Source organism: Oncorhynchus keta, chromosome 23 (assembly GCF_023373465.1).
Source record: "Oncorhynchus keta strain PuntledgeMale-10-30-2019 chromosome 23, Oket_V2, whole genome shotgun sequence".
Classification (NCBI taxonomy): domain Eukaryota; kingdom Metazoa; phylum Chordata; class Actinopteri; order Salmoniformes; family Salmonidae; genus Oncorhynchus; species Oncorhynchus keta.
This window is the reverse complement of record NC_068443.1, coordinates 96104-118342: the sequence shown is the minus strand read 5'-3', so window position 1 is coordinate 118342 and position 22239 is coordinate 96104. Positions and strand designations below refer to the sequence as shown.

At 45.6% G+C, this 22239-nt stretch overlaps 1 protein-coding gene across 1 annotated transcript in view; it reads left to right on the top strand.

Annotated features, from left to right (window-relative positions):
- The window catches only part of zzz3 (zinc finger, ZZ-type containing 3), a 73133-nt gene that overhangs the window by 5720 nt on the left and 45174 nt on the right, over positions 1–22239 (top strand). The window contains exon 2 of the mRNA XM_052475826.1: positions 14235–16118. Within this exon, the coding sequence (XP_052331786.1) occupies positions 14235–16118 (1884 nt within the window). The remainder of the gene's footprint in view (positions 1–14234; positions 16119–22239) is intronic.

The following is a 22239-nucleotide window of genomic DNA, read 5'->3' as shown; positions in this document are numbered from 1 at the left end:
ATGGTCCCATACACATGGTTAGTAGATGGTAATGGTCCCATACACATAGTTAGTAGATGGTAATGGTCCCATACACATAGTTAGTAGATGGTAATGGTCCCATACACATAGTTAGTAGATGGTAATGGATAGTTAGTAGATGGTAATGGTCCCATACACATGGTTAGTAGATGGTAATGGTCCCATACACATGGTCCCATACACATAGTTAGTGGATGGTAATGGTCCCATACACATAGTTAGTAGATGGTAATGGTCCCATACACATGGTTAGTAGATGGTAATGGTCCCATACACATAGTTAGTAGATGGTAATGGTCCCATACACATAGTTAGTAGATGGTAATGGTCCCATACACATGGTTAGTAGATGGTAATGGTCCCATACACATAGTTAGTAGATGGTAATGGTCCCATACACATGGTTAGTAGATGGTAATGGTCCCATACACATAGTTAGTAGATGGTAATGGTCCCATACACATAGTTAGTAGATGGTAATGGTCCTCATACACATGGTTAGCAGATGGTAATGGTCCCATACACATAGTTAGTAGATGGTAATGGTCCCATATGGTCACATAGTTAGTAGATGGTATTGGTCCCATACACATAGTTAGTAGATGGTAATGGTCCCATACACATGGTTAGTAGATGGTAATGGTCCCATACACATGGTTAGTAGATGGTAATGGTCCCATACACATGGTTAGTAGATGGTAATGGTCCCATACACATAGTTAGTAGATGGTAATGGTCCCATACACATAGTTAGTAGATGGTAATGGTCCCATACACATGGTTAGCAGATGGTAATGGTCCCATACACATGGTTAGTAGATGGTAATGGTCCCATACACATAGTTAGTAGATGGTAATGGTCCCATACACATGGTTAGTAGATGGTAATGGTCCCATACACATGGTTAGTAGATGGTAATGGTCCCATACACATGGTTAGTAGATGGTAATGGTCCCATACACATGGTTAGTAGATGGTAATGGTCCCATACACATGGTTAGTAGATGGTAATGGTCCCATACACATGGTTAGTAGATGGTAATGGTCCCATACACATAGTTAGTAGATGGTAATGGTCCCATACACATGGTTAGTAGATGGTAATGGTCCCATACACATGGTTAGTAGATGGTAATGGTCCTCATACACATGGTTAGTAGATGGTAATGGTCCCATACACATAGTTAGTAGATGGTAATGGTCCCATACACATGGTTAGTAGATGGTAATGGTCCCATACACATAGTTAGTAGATGGTAATGGTCCTCATACACATGGTTAGTAGATGGTCCCATACACATGGTTAGCAGATGGTAATGGTCCCATACACATGGTTAGTAGATGGTAATGGTCCCATACACATGGTTAGTAGATGGTAATGGTCCCATACACATGGTTAGTAGATGGTAATGGTCCCATACACATGGTTAGTAGATGGTAATGGTCCCATACACATGGTTAGTAGATGGTAATGGTCCCATACACATGGTTAGTAGATGGTAATGGTCCCATACACATGGTTAGTAGATGGTAATGGTCCCATACACATGGTTAGTAGATGGTAATGGTCCCATACACATAGTTAGTAGATGGTAATGGTCCTCATACACATGGTTAGTAGATGGTAATGGTCCCATACACATGGTTAGTAGATGGTAATGGTCCTCATACACATAGTTAGTAGATGGTATTGGTCACATACACATAGTTAGTAGATGGTAATGGTCCCATACACATGGTTAGTAGATGGTAATGGTCCTCATACACATGGTTAGTAGATGGTAATGGTCCCATACACATGGTTAGTAGATGGTAATGGTCACATACACATGGTTAGCAGATGGTAATGGTCCCATACACATGGTTAGTAGATGGTAATGGTCACATACACATGGTTAGCAGATGGTAATGGTCCTCATACACATGGTTAGTAGATGGTAATGGTCCCATACACATGGTTAGTAGATGGTAATGGTCCCATACACATGGTTAGTAGATGGTATTGGTCCCATACACATAGTTAGTGGATGGTAATGGTCCCATACACATAGTTAGTAGATGGTAATGGTCCTCATACACATGGTTAGTAGATGGTAATGGTCCTCATACACATGGTTAGTAGATGGTAATGGTCCCATACACATGGTTAGTAGATGGTAATGGTCCCATACACATGGTTAGTAGATGGTATTGGTCCCATACACATAGTTAGTGGATGGTAATGGTCCCATACACATAGTTAGTGGATGGTAATGGTCCCATACACATAGTTAGTAGATGGTAATGGTCCCATACACATAGTTAGTAGATGGTAATGGTCCCATACACATAGTTAGTAGATGGTATTGGTCCCATACACATAGTTAGTAGATGGTAATGGTCCCATACACATGGTTAGTAGATGGTAATGGTCCTCATACACATGGTTAGTAGATGGTAATGGTCACATAGTTAGTAGATGGTAATGGTCCCATACACATAGTTAGTAGATGGTAATGGTCCCATACACATAGTTAGTAGATTATGGTAGAGTAGATGGTAATGGTCCTCATACACATAGTTAGTAGATGGTAATGGTCCCATACACATAGTTAGTAGATGGTAATGGTCCCATACACATAGTTAGTAGATGGTAATGGTCCCATACACATGGTTAGTAGATGGTAATGGTCCTCATACACATAGTTAGTAGATGGTAATGGTCCCATACACATGGTTAGTAGATGGTATTGGTCCCATACACATGGTTAGTAGATGGTAATGGTCCTCATACACATGGTTAGTAGATGGTAATGGTCCTCATACACATGGTTAGTAGATGGTAATGGTCCTCATACACATGGTTAGTAGATGGTAATGGTCCTCATACACATGGTTAGTAGATGGTAATGGTCCTCATACACATGGTTAGTAGATGGTATGGTCCCATACACATAGTTAGTAGATGGTAATGGTCCTCATACACATGGTTAGTAGATGGTAATGGTCCTCATACACATGGTTAGTAGATGGTAATGGTCCCATACACATAGTTAGTAGATGGTAATGGTCCTCATACACATGGTTAGTAGATGGTAATGGTCCCATACACATAGTTAGTAGATGGTAATGGTCCTCATACACATAGTTAGTGGATGGTAATGGTCCCATACACATGGTTAGTAGATGGTATTGGTCCCATACACATGGTTAGTAGATGGTAATGGTCCTCATACACATGGTTAGTAGATGGTAATGGTCCTCATACACATGGTTAGTAGATGGTAATGGTCCCATACACATAGTTAGTAGATGGTAATGGTCCTCATACACATGGTTAGTAGATGGTAATGGTCCCATACACATAGTTAGTAGATGGTAATGGTCCTCATACACATGGTTAGTAGATGGTAATGGTCCTCATACACATGGTTAGTAGATGGTAATGGTCACATAGTTAGTAGATGGTAATGGTCCTCATACACATAGTTAGTAGATGGTAATGGTCCCATACACATGGTTAGTAGATGGTAATGGTCCTCATACACATGGTTAGTAGATGGTAATGGTCCTCATACACATAGTTAGTAGATGGTAATGGTCCTCATACACATGGTTAGTAGATGGTAATGGTCCCATACACATGGTTAGTAGATGGTAATGGTCCCATACACATGGTTAGTAGATGGTATTGGTCCCATACACATAGTTAGTAGATGGTAATGGTCCCATACACATGGTTAGTAGATGGTAATGGTCACATACACATGGTTAGTAGATGGTAATGGTCCTCATACACATAGTTAGTAGATGGTAATGGTCCTCATACACATGGTTAGTAGATGGTAATGGTCCTCATACACATGGTTAGTAGATGGTAATGGTCCTCATACACATGGTTAGTAGATGGTAATGGTCCTCATACACATGGTTAGTAGATGGTAATGGTCCTCATACACATGGTTAGTAGATGGTAATGGTCCCATACACATGGTAAGTAGATGTTATTGGTCACATACACATGGTTAGCAGATGTTATTGGTCACATACACATGGTTAGCGGATGTTATTGGTCACATACACATGGTTAGCGGATGTTATTGGTCACATACACATGGTTAGCGGATGTTATTGGTCACATACACATGGTTAGCGGATGTTATTGGTCACATACACATGGTTAGCGGATGTTATTGGTCACATACACATGGTTAGCGGATGTTATTGGTCACATACACATGGTTAGCGGATGTTATTGGTCACATGGTTAGCAGATGTTATTGGTCACATGGTTAGCAGATGTTATTGGTCAGATACACACGGTTAGCAGATGTTATTGGTCAGATACACACGGTTAGCAGATGTTATAGGTCACATACACACGGTTAGCAGATGTTATTGGTCACATACACACGGTTAGCAGATGTTATTGGTCACATGGTTAGCAGATGTTATTGGTCACATGGTTAGCAGATGTTATTGGTCACATGGTTAGCAGATGTTGTTGGTCACATACACATGGTTTGCGCCTTCTTCATCACACTGTCTGTGTGGGTGGACCAATTCAGTTTGTCGTTGATGTGTACGCCGAGGAACTTAACTTTCCACCTTCTCCACTACTGTCCTGTTTCCTGAAGTCCACAATCATCTCCTTTGTTTTGTTGACGTTGAGTGTGGGGTTATTTTCCTGACACCACACTCAGAGGGCCCTCACCTCCTCCCTGTAGGCCGTCTCGTCGTTGTTGGTGATCAAGCCTACCACTGTCGTGTCGTCTGCGAACTTGATGATTGAGTTGGAGGCGTGCGTGGCCACGCAGTCGTGGGTGAACAGGGAGTACAGGAGAGGGCTCAGAACGCACCCTTGTGGGGCCCTAGTGTTGAGGATCAGTGGGGTGGAGATGTTGTTTCCTACCTTCACCACCTGGGTGCGGCCCATCAGGAAGTCCAGGACCCAGTTGCTCAGGGTGGGGTTCAGACCCAGGGCCTCGAGCTTAATGATGAGCTTGGATGGTACTATGGTGTTGAATGCTGAGCTGTAGTCAATGAACAGTATTCTTACATAGGTATTCCTCTTGTCCAGATGGGGTAGGGCAGTGTGCAGTGTGATGGCAATTACATCGTCTGTGGATCTATTGGGGTGGTAAGCAAATTGAAGTGGGTCTAGGGTGTCAGGTAAGGTGGAGGTGATATGGTCCTTGACTAGTCTCTCAAAGCACTTCATGATGACAGAGGTGAGTGCTACGGGGCGATAGTCATTTAGTTCAGTTACAGCCCACCAGTTACAGCCCACCCAGTTACAACCACCCAGTTACAACCACCCAGTTACAACCACCCAGTTACAGCCCACCAGTTACAAACCACCCAGTTACAGCCTACCAGTTACAGCCCACCAGTTACAGCCCACAAGTTAGTCCTTTCACCACCGTCTCAGATCAGTTTTTATACTCTGGTATCTCTGATAAGATCTGCAATCAGAAGGTCGGACAAACATCCGTTTTGTTTTAGAAAAGTAAGGGGAAAAACATCCTCCTTGGGCAGGAGGAAGTGGCCGTAGTTAGAGATCCCTTGATACCAGTCTACATCTCCCGGTCAAACACAGCCTTATTTGTCTCGTCCTAGTTCTGGGGACTCACAGGGGTGCACATTTGAGTGTTTGCCCTAGCACTGCACACCAGATTACACCAATCTGTTAATTATTGTCAAACAAAATTACACTGAACAAAAAATATAAACGCAACATGACAAGTGTTGGTCTCGTGTTACATGAGCTGAAATAAAACATCCCAGAAAAGTTACAGACAAAAATATGATTTTTCTCAATTCTGTGCACAAATTTGTTTACATCCCTGTTAGTGAGCATTTCTCTGCCAAGATATGCCACACCTGTAAGGAGGATGGATTATCAAGAAACTGCATGATCATTACACAGGTGCACATTGTGCTGGGGACCATAAAAGGCCATTCTAAAATGTGCAGTTTTGTCACACAACACCATAGATGTCTCAAGTTTTAAGGAAGTGTTCAGTTGGCATGCTGACTGCAGGAATGTCCACCAGAGGGTACTATGAGGCCCTATTGCCAGACAATTGAATGTTAGTTTATCTACCATAAGCCGCCTCCATCGTCGTTTTAAACCGGCCTCACATCCACAGACTACATGTGACCAGTCCAGGACCTCCACTTCCTGCTTCTTCACCTGCGGGAGCATCTGAGACCAGCCTCCCAGACAGCTGATGAAACTGTGGGATGGTCTGAGACCAGCCTCTCGGACAGCTGATGAAACTGTGGGAGCATCTGAGACCAGCCTCCCAGACAGCTGATGAAACTGTTGGTTTGCACAACCTAAATAATTTCTGCATAAAACTTCTCGGGAAACTCATCTGCATCTGTGTTGTCCTCACCAAGGTCTTGACCTGACTGCAGTTCTGCGTCGAAGCTGCCTTCGATGGACGCTGGCACGCTGCAGAAGGGTGCTTTTCACGGAGGAATCCTGGTTTCAACTGTACCGGGCAGAAGGCTGAGAACGCGTATGGCGTCTTGTGGATTAGCAGTTTGCCGACGTCAACGTGGTGAACAGAGTGCCCCATGGTGGGGTTATGGTATTGCATTTTATTGATGACAATTTGAATGCACAGAGATCCTGAGGCCCATTGTCGCGCCATTCATCCACCGCCATCATCTCATGTTTCAGCATGATAATGCACGGCCCCATGTCGTAAGGATCTGGACACAATTCCTGTAAGCTGAAAATGTCCCAGTTCTTCCATGGCCTGCATACTCACCTGACATGTCACCCATTGAGCATGTTTGGGATGCTCTGGCTCGACGTGTACGACAGCGTGTTCCAGTTCCCGTCAATATCCAGCAACTTCACACAGCCATTAAAGTGGAGTGGAACAACATTCCACAGGCCACAATTATAAGCCAAACCTGATCAACTACAGTGCTTCGAAAAGTATTCAGACCCCTTGACTTTTTCCACGTTTTTTACAGCCTTATTTTTTAAAATCCTCATCAATCTACACACAATTCCCCATAATGACAAAGTGAAAACACGTTTTTAGAAATGTTTACAAAAAAATAAAATAAACTTAAATACCTTATTTACATAAGTATTTAAACCCTTTGCTATTAGACTTGAAATTGAGCTCAGGTGCATCCTGTTTCCGTTGATCATTCCTGAGATGTTACTACAACTTGATTGGAGTCCACCTGTGGTAAATTCAATTGATAGGACATGATTTGGAAAGGCACACACCTGTCTATATAAGGTCCCACAGTTGACAGTGCATGTCAGAGCAAAAACCAAGCCATGAGGTCGAAGAAATTGTCCGTAGAGCTCAGAGACAGGATTGTGTCAAGGCACAGATCTGGGGAAGGGAACCAAAACATTTCTGCAGCATTGAAGGTCCCCAAGAACACAGTGGCCTCCATCATTATTAAATGGAAGAAGTTTGGAACCACCAAGACTCTTCATAGAGCTGGCCGTCCGGCCAAACTGAACAATCGGGTGAAGAAGGGCCTTGGTCAGGGAAGTGACCAATAACCCAATGTTCACTCTGATAAAGCTCCAGAGTCCCTCTGTGGAGAAAAGAGAACATTCCAGAAGCCACTCCTCAGTAAAAGGAACATGACAGCCCGCTTGGAGTTTGCCAGAAGGCACCTAAAGGACAAGATTCTCTGGTCTGACAAAACTGAGATCGAACTCTTTGGCCTAAATGCCAAGTGTCACGTCTGGAGGAAACCTGGCGCCATCCCTACGGTGAAGCCTGGTGGTGGCAGCATCATGCTGTGGGGATGTTTTTCAGGGACTGGGAGACTAGTCAGGATGGAGGGAAAGATGAACGGAGTAAAGTACAGAGCGATTAGTGATGAAAACCGGCTCCGGAGTGCTCAGGAGCTCAGACTGGGGCGAAGGTTCACCTTTCAACAGGACAACGACCCTAAACATACAGCCAAGATGACACAGAAGTGGCTTCGTGACAAGTCTTTGAATGTCCTTGAGTGGCCCAGCCAGACCCAGCACTTGAGCCTGATCGAACGTCTCTGGAGAGACCTGAAAATAGCTGTCCGGTGACTCCCCATCCAACCTGACAGAGGATCTGCAGAGAAGAATGGTAGAAACTCCCCAAATACAGGTGTGCCAAGCTTGTAGCATCATACCCAAGAAGACTTGAGGCTGTAATCGCTGCCAAAGGTGCTTCAACAAAGTACTGGGTAATGGGTCTGAATACTTATGTGATAGTTGAGTTTTATCTTAACAACTTTGTAAAAATTAACAAAACGTGTTTTTTTTCTTTGTCATGGGGTACTGTGTGTAGATTGATGAGGGGGAAAAACATATTTGTAACTAAATGTGGACAACATCATGGGATGTAAATACTTCCTGAATGCACTGTATGTGTGAAGGAGATGTGTCGCGCTGCATGAGGCAAATGGTGGTCACACCAGATACTGACTGGTTCTGATCCACACCAGATACTGACTGGTTCTGATCCACACCAGATACTGACTGGTTCTGATCCACACCAGATACTGACTGGTTCTGATCCACACCAGATACTGACTGGTTTTCTGATCCACACCAGATACTGACTGGTTCTGATCCACACCAGATACTGACTGGTTTTCTGATCCACACCAGATACTGACTGGTTTTCTGATCCACACCAGATACTGACTGGTTTTCTGATCCACACCAGATACTGACTGGTTTTCTGATCCACACCAGATACTGACTGGTTTTCTGATCCACACCAGATACTGACTGGTTTTCTGATCCACACCAGATACTGACTGGGTTTCTGATCACACCAGATACTGACTGGGTTTCTGATCCACACCAGATACTGACTGGGTTTCTGATCACACCAGATACTGACTGGTTTTCTGATCCACACCAGATACTGACTGGGTTTCTGATCACACCAGATACTGACTGGTGTTCTGATCCACACCAGATACTGACTGGGTTTCTGATCACACCAGATACTGACTGGGTTTCTGATCCACACCAGATACTGACTGGTTTTCTGATCCACACCAGATACTGACTGGTTTTCTGATCCACACCAGATACTGGCTGGTTTTCTGATCCACACCAGATACTGACTGGTTTTCTGATCCACACCAGATACTGGCTGGTTTTCTGATCCACACCAGATACTGGCTGGTTTTCTGATCCACACCAGATACTGACTGGTTTTCTGACCCACACCAGATACTGACTGGTTTTCTGACCCACACCAGATACTGACTGGGTTTCTGATCACACCAGATACTGACTGGGTTTCTGATCCACACCAGATACTGACTGGTTTCTGATCCACGCCAGATACTGACTGGGTTTCTGATCACACCAGATACTGACTGGGTTTCTGATCCACACCAGATACTGACTGGTGTTCTGATCCACACCAGATACTGACTGGGTTTCTGATCACACCAGATACTGACTGGTTTTCTGATCCACACCAGATACTGACTGGTGTTCTGATCCACACCAGATACTGACTGGGTTTCTGATCACACCAGATACTGACTGGTTTTCTGACCCACACCAGATACTGACTGGTTTTCTGACCCACACCAGATACTGGCTGGTTTTCTGATCCACACCAGATACTGGCTGGTTTTCTGATCCACACCAGATACTGACTGGTTTTCTGACCCACACCAGATACTGACTGGTTTTCTGACCCACACCAGATACTGACTGGGTTTCTGATCACACCAGATACTGACTGGGTTTCTGATCCACACCAGATACTGACTGGGTTTCTGATCCACGCCAGATACTGACTGGGTTTCTGATCACACCAGATACTGACTGGGTTTCTGATCCACACCAGATACTGACTGGTGTTCTGATCCACACCAGATACTGACTGGGTTTCTGATCACACCAGATACTGACTGGTTTTCTGATCCACACCAGATACTGACTGGTTTTCTGATCCACACCAGATACTGGCTGGTTTTCTGATCCACACCAGATACTGACTGGTTTTCTGACCCACACCAGATACTGGCTGGTTTTCTGATCCACACCAGATACTGACTGGTTTTCTGACCCACACCAGATACTGACTGGTTTTCTGACCCACACCAGATACTGACCTCACCAGATACTGACTGGTTTTTGACCCACACCAGATACTGACTGGTTTTCTGAACACCAGATACTGACTGGTTTTCTGACCCACACCAGATACTGACTGGTTTTCTGATCCACACCAGATACTGACTGGTTTTCTGATCCACACCAGATACTGACTGGTTTTCTGACCCACACCAGATACTGGCTGGTTTTCTGACCCACGTCCCTACCTCTTTTCTTCAGGTATCTTTTGAACAACATTTGCATATCTGTATTCTAGTCATGTGACATCCATATATTAGGGCTTAATTTATTTATTTAAATTGACTGATTTTCATTAAATGAACCGTAACTCAGTAAAATCCTTGAAATTGTTGCTTGTTGCGTTTATATTTTTTTTCAGTGTAAATTATAATCTGTAACACTGCCTCAAGGGAGGATTTAGTGTAAATTATAATCCAACACTGCCTCAAGGGAGGATTTAGTGTAAATTATAATCCAACACTGCCTCAAGGGAGGATTTAGTGTAAATTATAATCTGTAACACTGCCTCAAGGGAGGATTTAGTGTAAATTATAATCTGTAACACTGCCTCAAGGGAGGGCTCAAATCTTGGCAGATTAGAATGTTGTTGATGTCTAAACAGGAAGTCACCCCACAGGGTATCATTACGTCATAGATTCACTCTCAGGTTGGTGGTTATGCTGTGTTGCTTTGTGCACAGAGATCCTATTAAATGACAATATGTAATTCTATGGTTTTGTCTAATAAATGACAATCTGTAATTCTATGGTTTTGTCTATTAAATGACAATCTGTAATTCTATGGTTTTGTCTATTAAATGACAATCTGTAATTCTATGGTTTTGTCTATTAAATGACAATCTATAATTCTATGGTTTTGTCTAATAAATGACAATCTGTAATTCTATGGTTTTGTCTATTAAATGACAATCTGTAATTCTATGGTTTTGTCTATTAAATGACAATCTGTAATTCTATGGTTTTGTCTATTAAATGACAATCTGTAATTCTATGGTTTTGTCTATTAAATGACAATCTGTAATTCTATGGTTTTGTCTATTAAATGACAATGTGTAACCTTTTGGGCGACCTGACCAAATTCACATAGAAATTTTATTTTTATATTTTTAAACCGGTTGTATTCCCGTTCTTAAGTTTACTTTTTCGTCTTTTACTTCAGGTTTTGTACACAAGCTTCAAACAGCTGAAAATACTATATTTGTTGTCATGGAAAACATATTTCAGTGGTTTAGATGGTATAATGATTCTCAGTGGTTTAGATGGTTCAGTGATTCTCAGTGGTTTAGATGGTATAATGATTCTCAGTGGTTTAGATGGTTCAATGATTCTCTGTGGTTTAGATGGTATAATGATTCTCAGTGGTTTAGATGGTTCAATGATTCTCTGTGGTTTAGATGGTTCAATGATTCTCAGTGGTTTAGATGGTATAATGATTCTCTGTGGTTTAGATGGTATAATGATTCTCTGTGGTTTAGATGGTTCAGTGATTCTCAGTGGTTTAGATGGTTCAATGATTCTCAGTGGTTTAGATGGTATAATGATTCTCTGTGGTTTAGATGGTATAATGATTCTCTGTGGTTTAGATGGTATAATGATTCTCAGTGGTTTAGATGGTATAATGATTCTCTGTGGTTTAGATGGTTCAGTGATTCTCTGTGGTTTAGATGGTATAATGATTCTCTGTGGTTTAGATGGTATAATGATTCTCAGTGGTTTAGATGGTATAATGATTCTCAGTGGTTTAGATGGTATAATGATTCTCTGTGGTTTAGATGGTATAATGATTCTCTGTGGTTTAGATGGTTCAGTGATTCTCTGTGGTTTAGATGGTATAATGATTCTCTGTGGTTTAGATGGTATAATGATTCTCTGTGGTTTAGATGGTATAATGATTCTCTGTGGTTTAGATGGTATAATGATTCTCTGTGGTTTAGATGGTATAATGATTCTCTGTGGTTTAGATGGTATAATGATTCTCTGTGGTTTAGATGGTTCAGTGATTCTCTGTGGTTTAGATGGTATAATGATTCTCTGTGGTTTAGATGGTATAATGATTCTCTGTGGTTTAGATGGTATAATGATTCTCTGTGGTTTAGATGGTATAATGATTCTCTGTGGTTTAGATGGTATAATGATTCTCTGTGGTTTAGATGGTATAATGATTCTCTGTGGTTTAGATGGTATAATGATTCTCTGTGGTTTAGATGGTATAATGATTCTCTGTGGTTTAGATGGTATAATGATTCTCTGTGGTTTAGATGGTATAATGATTCTCTGTGGTTTAGATGGTTCAATGATTCTCTGTGGTTTAGATGGTATAATGATTCTCTGTGGTTTAGATGGTATAATGATTCTCTGTGGTTTAGATGGTATAATGATTCTCTGTGGTTTAGATGGTTCAATGATTCTCTGTGGTTTAGATGGTTCAATGATTCTCTGTGGTTTAGATGGTTCAATGATTCTCTGTGGTTTAGATGGTTCAATGATTCTCTGTGGTTTAGATGGTATAATGATTCTCTGTGGTTTAGATGGTTCAGTGATTCTCAGCATTGCTTGTTTTGTCACAAACTGAAATTAGGCGAACTATTAGAATTTCTATATAAAATGTGTATTTATATATTTTGCACTTTTAAATGCCTATGTAATTCTATGGTTTTCTCTTTGAAATTGTTAATATTTTTATTCAGGGTACTATGCGAATCCCAGGTCTTGACCAGAGATTAGGGTTGTCCCAAATACCACCCTATTCCCGATATAGTGCACTACTTTAGACCAGAGCCCTATTCCCTATATAGTGCACTACTTTAGACCAGACACCTATGGAACCCTATTCCCTATATAGTGCACTACTTTAGACCAGAGTCCTATGGAACCCTATTCCCTATATAGTGCACTACTTTAGACCAGACACCTATGGAACCCTATTCCCTACATAGTGCACTACTTTAGACCAGAGTCCTATGGGACCCTATTCCCTATATAGTGCACTACTTTAGACCAGAGCCCTATGGAACCCTATTCCCTATATAGTGCACTACTTTAGACCAGAGCCCTATTCCCTATATAGTGCACTACTTTAGACCAGAGCCCTATGGCACCCTATTCCCTATATAGTGCACTACTTTAGACCAGAGCCCTATGGCACCCTATTCCCTATATAGTGCACTACTTTAGACCAGACACCTATGGAACCCTATTCCCTATATAGTGCACTACTTTAGACCAGAGCCCGATGGCCCTTTTTACAAATGTAAAAGAGGGCACTACATAGGGAATAGGGTGCCATTTGTGACGGAGACTTGTACTGCAGTCTCCTTCAATCCACAGAACACACAGCCGGAGCATCAAAGCCGGGCTGACGTTTTGAAAAGTCCAGCCGTTCTTTTGATCCAGCACTAGATGAAAGATCCTGTCAGCCCGTCAGAATTTCCCAACACTCAGTCTGATTGGTTCAGTTATGCATTAGCCTCATTGTCGACATAGAAGCAGGATTTCCCTACGAGAGGTGCTGTGTGTTTTGCTTATGAAGATGCTACTCTCTTAAGTCCGTTTCCTGTACGACTTAAGCCTAGGTGAATAATGTGAAGCCTTATGTATCCCTTATGAAGCCTTATGTATCCCTTATGAAGCCTTATGTATCCCTTATGAAGCCTTATGTATCCCTTATGAAGCCTTATGTATCCCTTATGAAGCCTTATGTATCCCTTATGAAGCCTTATGTATCCCTTATGAAGCCTTATGTATCCCTTATGAAGCCTTATGTATCCCTTATGAAGCCTTATGTATCCCTTATGAAGCCTTATGTATCCCTTATGAAGTCTAATGTAGCCTTTATGAAGTCTAATGTATCCATTATGAAGCCTAATGAAGCCTTTATGAAGCCTAATCTATCCATTATGAAGCCTTTATGAAGCCTAATCTATCCATTATGAAGCCTAATGTATCCCTTATGAAGTCTAATGTAGCCTTTATGAAGTCGAATGTATCCCTTATGAAGTCTAATGTATCCTTTATGAAGTCTAATGTATCCATTATGAAGCCTTATGTATCCTCGCTTTACAAAGCCTTATAACCCCTCTGTCTCCTCCAGGTACCCCATTCTGCAGCAGGTGACTGAGCAGCACAATGACACGTCAGTAGTCCCCCTCCGTAGCATGGCCACGTCACGTTCCTCACGCGTCACAAGGTCATCAGTCGGGCTCAATGGATTGGACGAGAACTTCTGTGGCCGAACCCTCAGGAACCGCAGTATCGCCCAGCCGGAGGAGGTTCAGGGGTCACCGCTCCCCGGCAGCAGGGCTCCCCGCTCCCCCAAGAAGAGACCGGACGCCCAGGCTGGGAGCTCAGAGAAGCCTGGGGGTCACCAGGGAAAGGTAACCCACCACAAGGCCTCCTCAGTGGACAGGGAGACATGGCCGGGCCCCAGGAAGAGGGGACTGTCCTGCTCAGAGAGAGAGAGTGATGGGTGTGGGGGTTTGGACCAGGCTGAGAACTGTGAGGGGAGGGGGAAGGAGACGTCGGGGGCTGGTGGGAGAGATGCTTCTCTGCTACTCAAAAGGGCCAAACGGTGTTCCCGTCACGGGGAGTCGCAGGGCCCCGAGGACGACCCCTCTTCTGCACCCGCCAAACCTGACATCCCCCCATCCTCCTGCACCCCCATCCTCCTGCATCCCCCATCCTCCTGCACCCCCCCATCCTCCTGCATCCCCCCATCCTCCTGCATCCCCCCAGCGACTGTCAAGGAGAACAGGGAAGAGGGTGACCTGCTCAACCTAATCTGCACCGCACCCTCTTCCTCTTCTCCACAGAACCTCAACAAAGAGGAAGGTGAGGAGGAGGAGGAGGAGGAGGACAGCGGCGGCCATATTGAGAGCGACTGCCATGCTCAGCAGCCCCTGAACTCCACTTCCCATAATCCCCCTGTTCCGCCCCAGAACTCAAACTCCCATAAATCCTCTACTGGGCTGGGACAGACCAGCAGTAGCTTTGACGCTCAGACAATCCCCCCGGGTGCCAGCACTGCCGTTAACACCAGCTGCCACGGTCCCAGTCCCACACTGCTGAACGGCGGCCAGATGGGGGCATCCTGCCCCTCGCCCCCAGACCCCATAGTGCCTTGTAGAAACTGTGATCCTGTGCAGGAGGAGGAGGAGGAGGAGGTTAGGGACTCTGAGGAGTATTCTGCTCCTCCTCTGGCCTCCTTTGAAGAGGACTCCTCCACCCCACACCTGTCAGTCAGGGAGGAGGAAGTGGAGTTGGATGTAGTGGGGGACTCGGTGTGTCAGGAGGAGGAAGTGACAGCGACCGAGGAGGAGGAGGAAGAGGAGGAGGAGGAGAGTACCAACGGGAGAAGTAATGGTTGGCCACTGGTGCAGGATGCTGTTGCCACCAGTATCATCAATGTAAACCACAACATCCCCAACAACAACATCAACAACTCAGGAGAATCCACCATGCCTTTGCTAGCCCCCCAGACCCCTTCAGAGACCCCTTCTGTCTCCGGCACTTCGCCCCCGTCTTTCACCCAACCCCACGAACACCAATACACCCTGAGGACTTCGCCCCGGAGAGCTGGGGCCCCCTCGTCCCCCAAACCCTGCTCCCCTCCCAGAGACCCTCTTCGGGACAACGGCCCTCTGAGAGAGGGGGCCTGTCGGAGGCTGGATCTGGACGCTACTCTGGCTACTTCTACCCCTTCTTCAGGTCCCCCCAGCAGCCAGGCCAGGGGAGGGGGTCTCCCATCTCTTCTGTCGGTTCCCATGGAGCAGGGAGCCGGTGGAGATGACAGGGTCGGGGTAGTAGGGGACGGTCGGGACTACGGGGAGCTCCGAGAAGGCGTCCGGGCAGCCAGTAAGGAGGATCCGGTAGGAGGAAGCCAGCAGCAGGAGGAGGAGGAGAAGCAGGTGGAGGACGAAGAGGAACCAGATGTGTATTACTTTGAGTCGGACCACCTGGTGCTCAAACACAACAAAGAGTGCGTAGTGGGAGTTCCTGGGATTATATCTAGATTATTGTCCTGTCAATTGACAAGCTCAATTCCTGGAGGACCGAGTGTCTAAATGTTTTTCCTTCTCTTTTGTACTTGATGGATTAGTTAAGGTAATTGATTAGTTAAGAACTCCCCTCACCTGGTTGTCTAGGTCTTCATTGATTAGTTAGGAACTCCCCTCACCTGGTTGTCTAGGTCTTCATTGATTAGTTAGGAACTCCCCTCACCTGGTTGTCTAGGTCTTCATTGATTAGTTAGGAACTCCCCTCACCTGGTTGTCTTCATTGATTAGTTAGGAACTCCCCTCACCTGGTTGTCTTCATTGATTAGTTAGGAACTCCCCTCACCTGGTTGTCTTCATTGATTAGTTAGGAACTCCCCTCACCTGGTTGTCTTCATTGATTAGTTAGGAACTCCCCTCACCTGGTTGTCTTCATTGATTAGTTAGGAACTCCCCTCACCTGGTTGTCTTCATTGAGGTTCTTCACCTGGTTGTCTTCATTGATTAGTTAGGAACTCCCCTCACCTGGTTGTCTTCATTGATTAGTTAGGAACTCCCCACTGGTTGTCCTGGTTGTCTCACCTGGTTGTCTTCATTGATTAGTTAGGAACTCCCCTCACCTGGTTGTCTTCATTGATTAGTTAGGAACTCCCCTCACCTGGTTGTCTTCATTGATTAGTTAGGAACTCCCCTCACCTGGTTGTCTTCATTGATTAGTTAGGAACTCCCCTCACCTGGTTGTCTTCATTGATTAGTTAGGAACTCCCCTCACCTGGTTGTCTTTGATTAGTTAGGAACTCCCCTCACCTGGTTGTCTTCATTGATTAGTTAGGAACTCCCCTCACCTGGTTGTCTTCATTGATTAGTTAGGAACTCCCCTCACCTGGTTGTCTTCATTGATTAGTTAGGAACTCCCCTCACCTGGTTGTCTTCATTGATTAGTTAGGAACTCCCCTCACCTGGTTGTCTGAGATCTTCACCTGGTTGATTAGTTAGGAACTCCCCTCACCTGGTTGTCTTCATTGATTAGTTAGGAACTCCCCTCACCTGGTTGTCTAGGTCTTCATTGATTAGTTAGGAACTCCCCTCACCTGGTTGTCTTCATTGATTAGTTAGGAACTCCCCTCACCTGGTTGTCTTCATTGATTAGTTAGGAACTCCCCTCACCTGGTTGTCTTCATTGATTAGTTAGGAACTCCCCTCACCTGGTTGTCTTCATTGATTAGTTAGGAACTCCCCTCACCTGGTTGTCTTCTTTGATTAGTTAGGAACTCCCCTCACCTGGTTGTCTTCTTTGATTAGTTAGGAACTCCCCTCACCTGGTTGTCTTCTTTGATTAGTTAGGAACTCCCCTCACCTGGTTGTCTTCATTGATTAGTTAGGAACTCCCCTCACCTGGTTGTCTTGGTCTTCATTGATTAGTTAGGAACTCCCCTCACCTGATTGTCTTCATTGATTTAGCTAGGAACTCCCCTCACCTGGTTGTCTAGGTCTTCATTGATTTTGCTAGGAACTCCCCTCACCTGGTTGTCTAGGTCTTCATTGATTTTGCTAGGAACTCCCCTCACCTGGTTGTCTAGGTCTTCATTGATTTAGTTAGGAACTCACCTCACCTGGTTGTCTAGGTCTTCATTGATTTAGTTAGGAACTCCCCTCACCTGGTTGTCTAGGTCTTCATTGATTTTGCTAGGAACTCCCCTCACCTGGTTGTCTAGTTCTTCATTGATTAGTTAGGAACTCCCCTCACCTGGTTGTCTTGGTCTTCATTGATTTAGTTAGGAACTCCCCACACCTGGTTGTCTAGGTCTTCATTGATTTTGCTAGGAACTCCCCTCACCTGGTTGTCTTCATTGATTAGTTAGGAACTCCCCTCACCTGGTTGTCTTCATTGATTAGTTAGGAACTCCCCTCACCTGGTTGTCTTCATTGATTAGTTAGGAACTCCTCTCACCTGGTTGTCTTCTTTGATTAGTTAGGAACTCCCCTCACCTGGTTGACTAGGTCTTCATTTGACACCAATTAAATTGAAATCACAGAAACCAGCAGACACGCGGTCCCTCCAGGAACTGAGGTTCAAACCCCATCTTTAGAATCAGCAATGATTGTGGTCAACTCCATAGTACCTGTAAAAAGGTCTTTGTGTCCTGGGTCGTACAGGTCTTTGGGTCCCGGGTCGTACAGGTCTTTGGGTCCCGGGTCGTACAGGTCTTTGGGTCCCGGGTCGTACAGGTCTTTGGGTCCCGGGTCGTACAGGTCTTTGGGTCCCGGGTCGTACAGGTCTTTGGGTCCCGGGTCGTACAGGTCTTTGGGTCCCGGGTCGTACAGGTCTTTGGGTCCCGGGTCGTACAGGTCTTTGGGTCCCGGGTCGTACAGGTCTTTGGGTCCCGGGTCGTACAGGTCTTTGGGTCCCGGGTCGTACAGGTCTTTGGGTCCGGGTACCATTCTTTGGGTCCCGGGTCGTACAGGTCTTTGGGTCCCGGGTCGTACAGGTCTTTGGGTCCCGGGTCGTACAGGTCTTTGGGTCCCGGGTCGTACAGGTCTTTGGGTCCCGGGTCGTACAGGTCTTTGGGTCCCGGGTCGTACAGGTCTTTGGGTCCCGGGTCGTACAGGTCTTTGGGTCCCGGGTCGTACAGGTCTTTGGGTCCCGGGTCGTACAGGTCTTTGGGTCCCGGGTCGTACAGGTCTTTGGGTCCCGGGTCGTACCATTCTTTGGGTCCCGGGTCGTACACGTCTTTGGGTCCCGGGTCGTACACGTCTTTGGGTCCCGGGTCGTACAGGTCTTTGGGTCCCAGGTCATACAGGTCTTTGGGTCCCGGGTCGTACAGGTCTTTGGGTCCCGGGTCGTACCATTCTTTGGGTCCCGGGTCGTACAGGTCTTTGGGTCCCGGGTCGTACAGGTCTTTGGGTCCCGGGTCGTACACGTCTTTGGGTCCCGGGTCGTACAGGTCTTTGGGTCCCGGGTCGTACCATTCTTTGGGTCCCGGGTCGTACACGTCTTTGGGTCCCGGGTCGTACACGTCTTTGGGTCCCGGGTCGTGCAGGTCTTTGGGTCCCGGGTCGTACAGGTCTTTGGGTGCAGGGTTGTGAAGGGTATAATGTAGAAATGGAAAATTCTTTATTTTTATTTTTACAAGGAGCACAAAATGGTAGCACTGTAGAGCTCTGACTCACTGGAAAATGCTGGAAACTTTATTTCCATTGGATTGACTGCAGGTTTCTCCTTCAGTAGATTTTTTAGGCTACTACTGTCTGGTGTCTGTTAGTGTGGATGGCTGCTGCCGTCACCCCTCAACACACCAGCATCAAATATTACAACTGCGTCTGTGGTGATAATGGGGGTTAGTGATGACAGGGTAGTTGGTCTGTGGTGATAATGGGGGTTAGTGATGACAGGTCTTTGGTATGGGTTGTTAATGGGGGTATAATGTATGAAATGGAAAATTGGTTTATTTTGATTTTTAAAGGGCACAAAGTGATGACTGGGGGTTGGTCTGTGGTGAAATTTATTTCCATTGATTGACAGGGGGTTGGTCTCCTTCAGTGATTTTAGGGATTAGTGTCTGACAGGGTAGTTGGTCTGTGGTGATAACACACCAGCATGACAGGGTACAAGTTGGTCTGTGGTGATAATGGGGTTAGTGATGACAGGGGGTTGGTCTGTGGTGATGACATAGTAGTTGGTCTGTAGTGATAATGGGGGTTAGTGATGACAGGGTATTTGGTCTGTGGTGATAATGGGGATTAGTGATGACAGGGTAGTTGGTCTGTGGTGATAATGGGGGTTAGTGATGACAGGGTAGTTGGTCTGTGGTGATAATGGGGATTAGTGATGACAGGGTAGTTGGTCTGTGGTGATAATGGGGATTAGTGATGACAGGGGTTGGTCTGTGGTGATAATGGGGGGATTGATGACAGGGGTTGGTCTGTGGTGATGACATAGTAGTTGGTCTGTGGTGATAATGGGGGTTAGTGATGACAGGGTAGTTGGTCTGTGGTGATAATGGGGGTTAGTGATGACAGGGGGTTGGTCTGTGGTGATGACATAGTAGTTGGTCTGTGGTGATAATGGGGATTAGTGATGACAGGGGGTTGGTCTGTGGTGATAATGGGGGTTAGTGATGACAGGGTAGTTGGTCTGTGGTGATAATGGGGGTTAGTGATGACAGGGTAGTTGGTCTGTGGTGATAATGGGGGTTAGTGATGACAGGGCAGTTGGTCTGTGGTGATAATGGGGGTTAGTGATGACAGGGGGGTTGGTCTGTGGTGATAATGGGGTTAGTGATGACAGGGGGTTGGTCTGTGGTGATAATGGGGGTTAGTGATGACAGGGTAGTTGGTCTGTGGTGATAATGGGGATTAGTGATGACAGGGTAGTTGGTCTGTGGTGATAATGGGGATTAGTGATGACAGGGTAGTTGGTCTGTGGTGATAATGGGGATTAGTGATGACAGGGTAGTTGGTCTGTGGTGATAATGGGGATTAGTGATGACAGGGTAGTTGGTCTGTGGTGATAATGGGGGTTAGTGATGACAGGGGGGTTGGTCTGTGGTGATGACATAGTAGTTGGTCTGTGGTGATAATGGGGGTTAGTGATGACAGGGTAGTTGGTCTGTGGTGATAATGGGGGTTAGTGATGACAGGGGGGTTGGTCTGTGGTGATGACATAGTAGTTGGTCTGTGGTGATAATGGGGGTTAGTGATGACAGGGTAGTTGGTCTGTGGTGATAATGGTGGTTAGTGATGACAGGGGGGTTGGTCTGTGGTGATAATGGGGGTTAGTGATGACAGGGGGGTTGGTCTGTGGTGATAATGGGGGTTAGTGATGACAGGGGGGTTGGTCTGTGGTGATAATGGGGGTTAGTGATGACAGGGGGTTGGTCTGTGGTGATGACAGGGGGGTTGGTCTGTGGTGATGACAGGGGGGTTGGTCTGAGGTGATAATGGGGGTTGACGGGGTCTTTCAATTTGCCTTTCAATTTCAGGGTGTGACTTTAAATTCCAAGCCAAGACTTAAAAAATCCTAATTGAAAACAGCAGTTTTCATATCTTTAATAGGAATAGAAACCCGACCGACTGATTCTAAAACAACCCTCCTATAAAATCCATCCTTGATGGTGCCCAGCTGAGAGTACCAAGGCTTGGAAAAGAGAACTGATCCTTGGGGAGTATCATATAACATATATTGGTAATATGATTCATGTTGCCAGCTAGAGTGAGATTACTGTGATGAAGAAACCACTGTCGTTTGCTCAGATGAATGCAGGGATCGGAGGATGAATCCCAAACGGCACCCTGTTCCATAGTGCACTACTGGCCCTGGTCCAAAGTAGTGCACTACTGGTCCTGGTCCAAAGTAGTGCACTACTGGTCCTGGTCCAAAGTAGTGCACTACTGGCCCTGGTCCAAAGTAGTGCACTACTGGCCCTGGTCCGAAGTAGTGCACTACTGGCCCTGGTCCAAAGTAGTGCACTACTGGCCCTGGTCCAAAGTAGTGCACTACTGGCCCTGGTCCAAAGTAGTGCACTACTGGCCCTGGTCCAAAGTAGTGCACTAATGGCCCTGGTCCAACGTAGTGCACTACTGGCCCTGGTCCAAAGTAGTGCACTACTGGCCCTGGTCCAAAGTAGTGCACTACTGGCCCTGGTCCAAAGTAGTGCACTACTGGCCCTGGTCCAAAGTAGTGCACTACTGGCCCTGGTCCAAAGTAGTGCACTACTGGCCCTGGTCCAAAGTAGTGCACCGTGTAGGGAGTAGGGGCCGTTTGGGACACAGACAGCAGTGCTGGGCAGTCAGGTCCTGCTGGGTTGGACTGGACTGGGTTGAACTGAGTTGTACTGGACTGGGTTGGACTGGACTGGGTTGGACTGGACTGGACTGGGTTGAACTGAGTTGTACTGGACTGGGTTGGACTGGACTGGATTGAACTGAGTTGAAGTGAGTTGTACTGGACTGGGTTGGACTGGACTGGGTTGGACTGGACTGGGTTGAACTGAGTTGGGCTGGACTGGGTTGAACTGAGTTGTACTGGACTGGGTTGAACTGAGTTGTACTGGACTGGGTTGGACTGGACTGGGTTGAACTGAGTTGGGTTGGACTGGTTTGAAT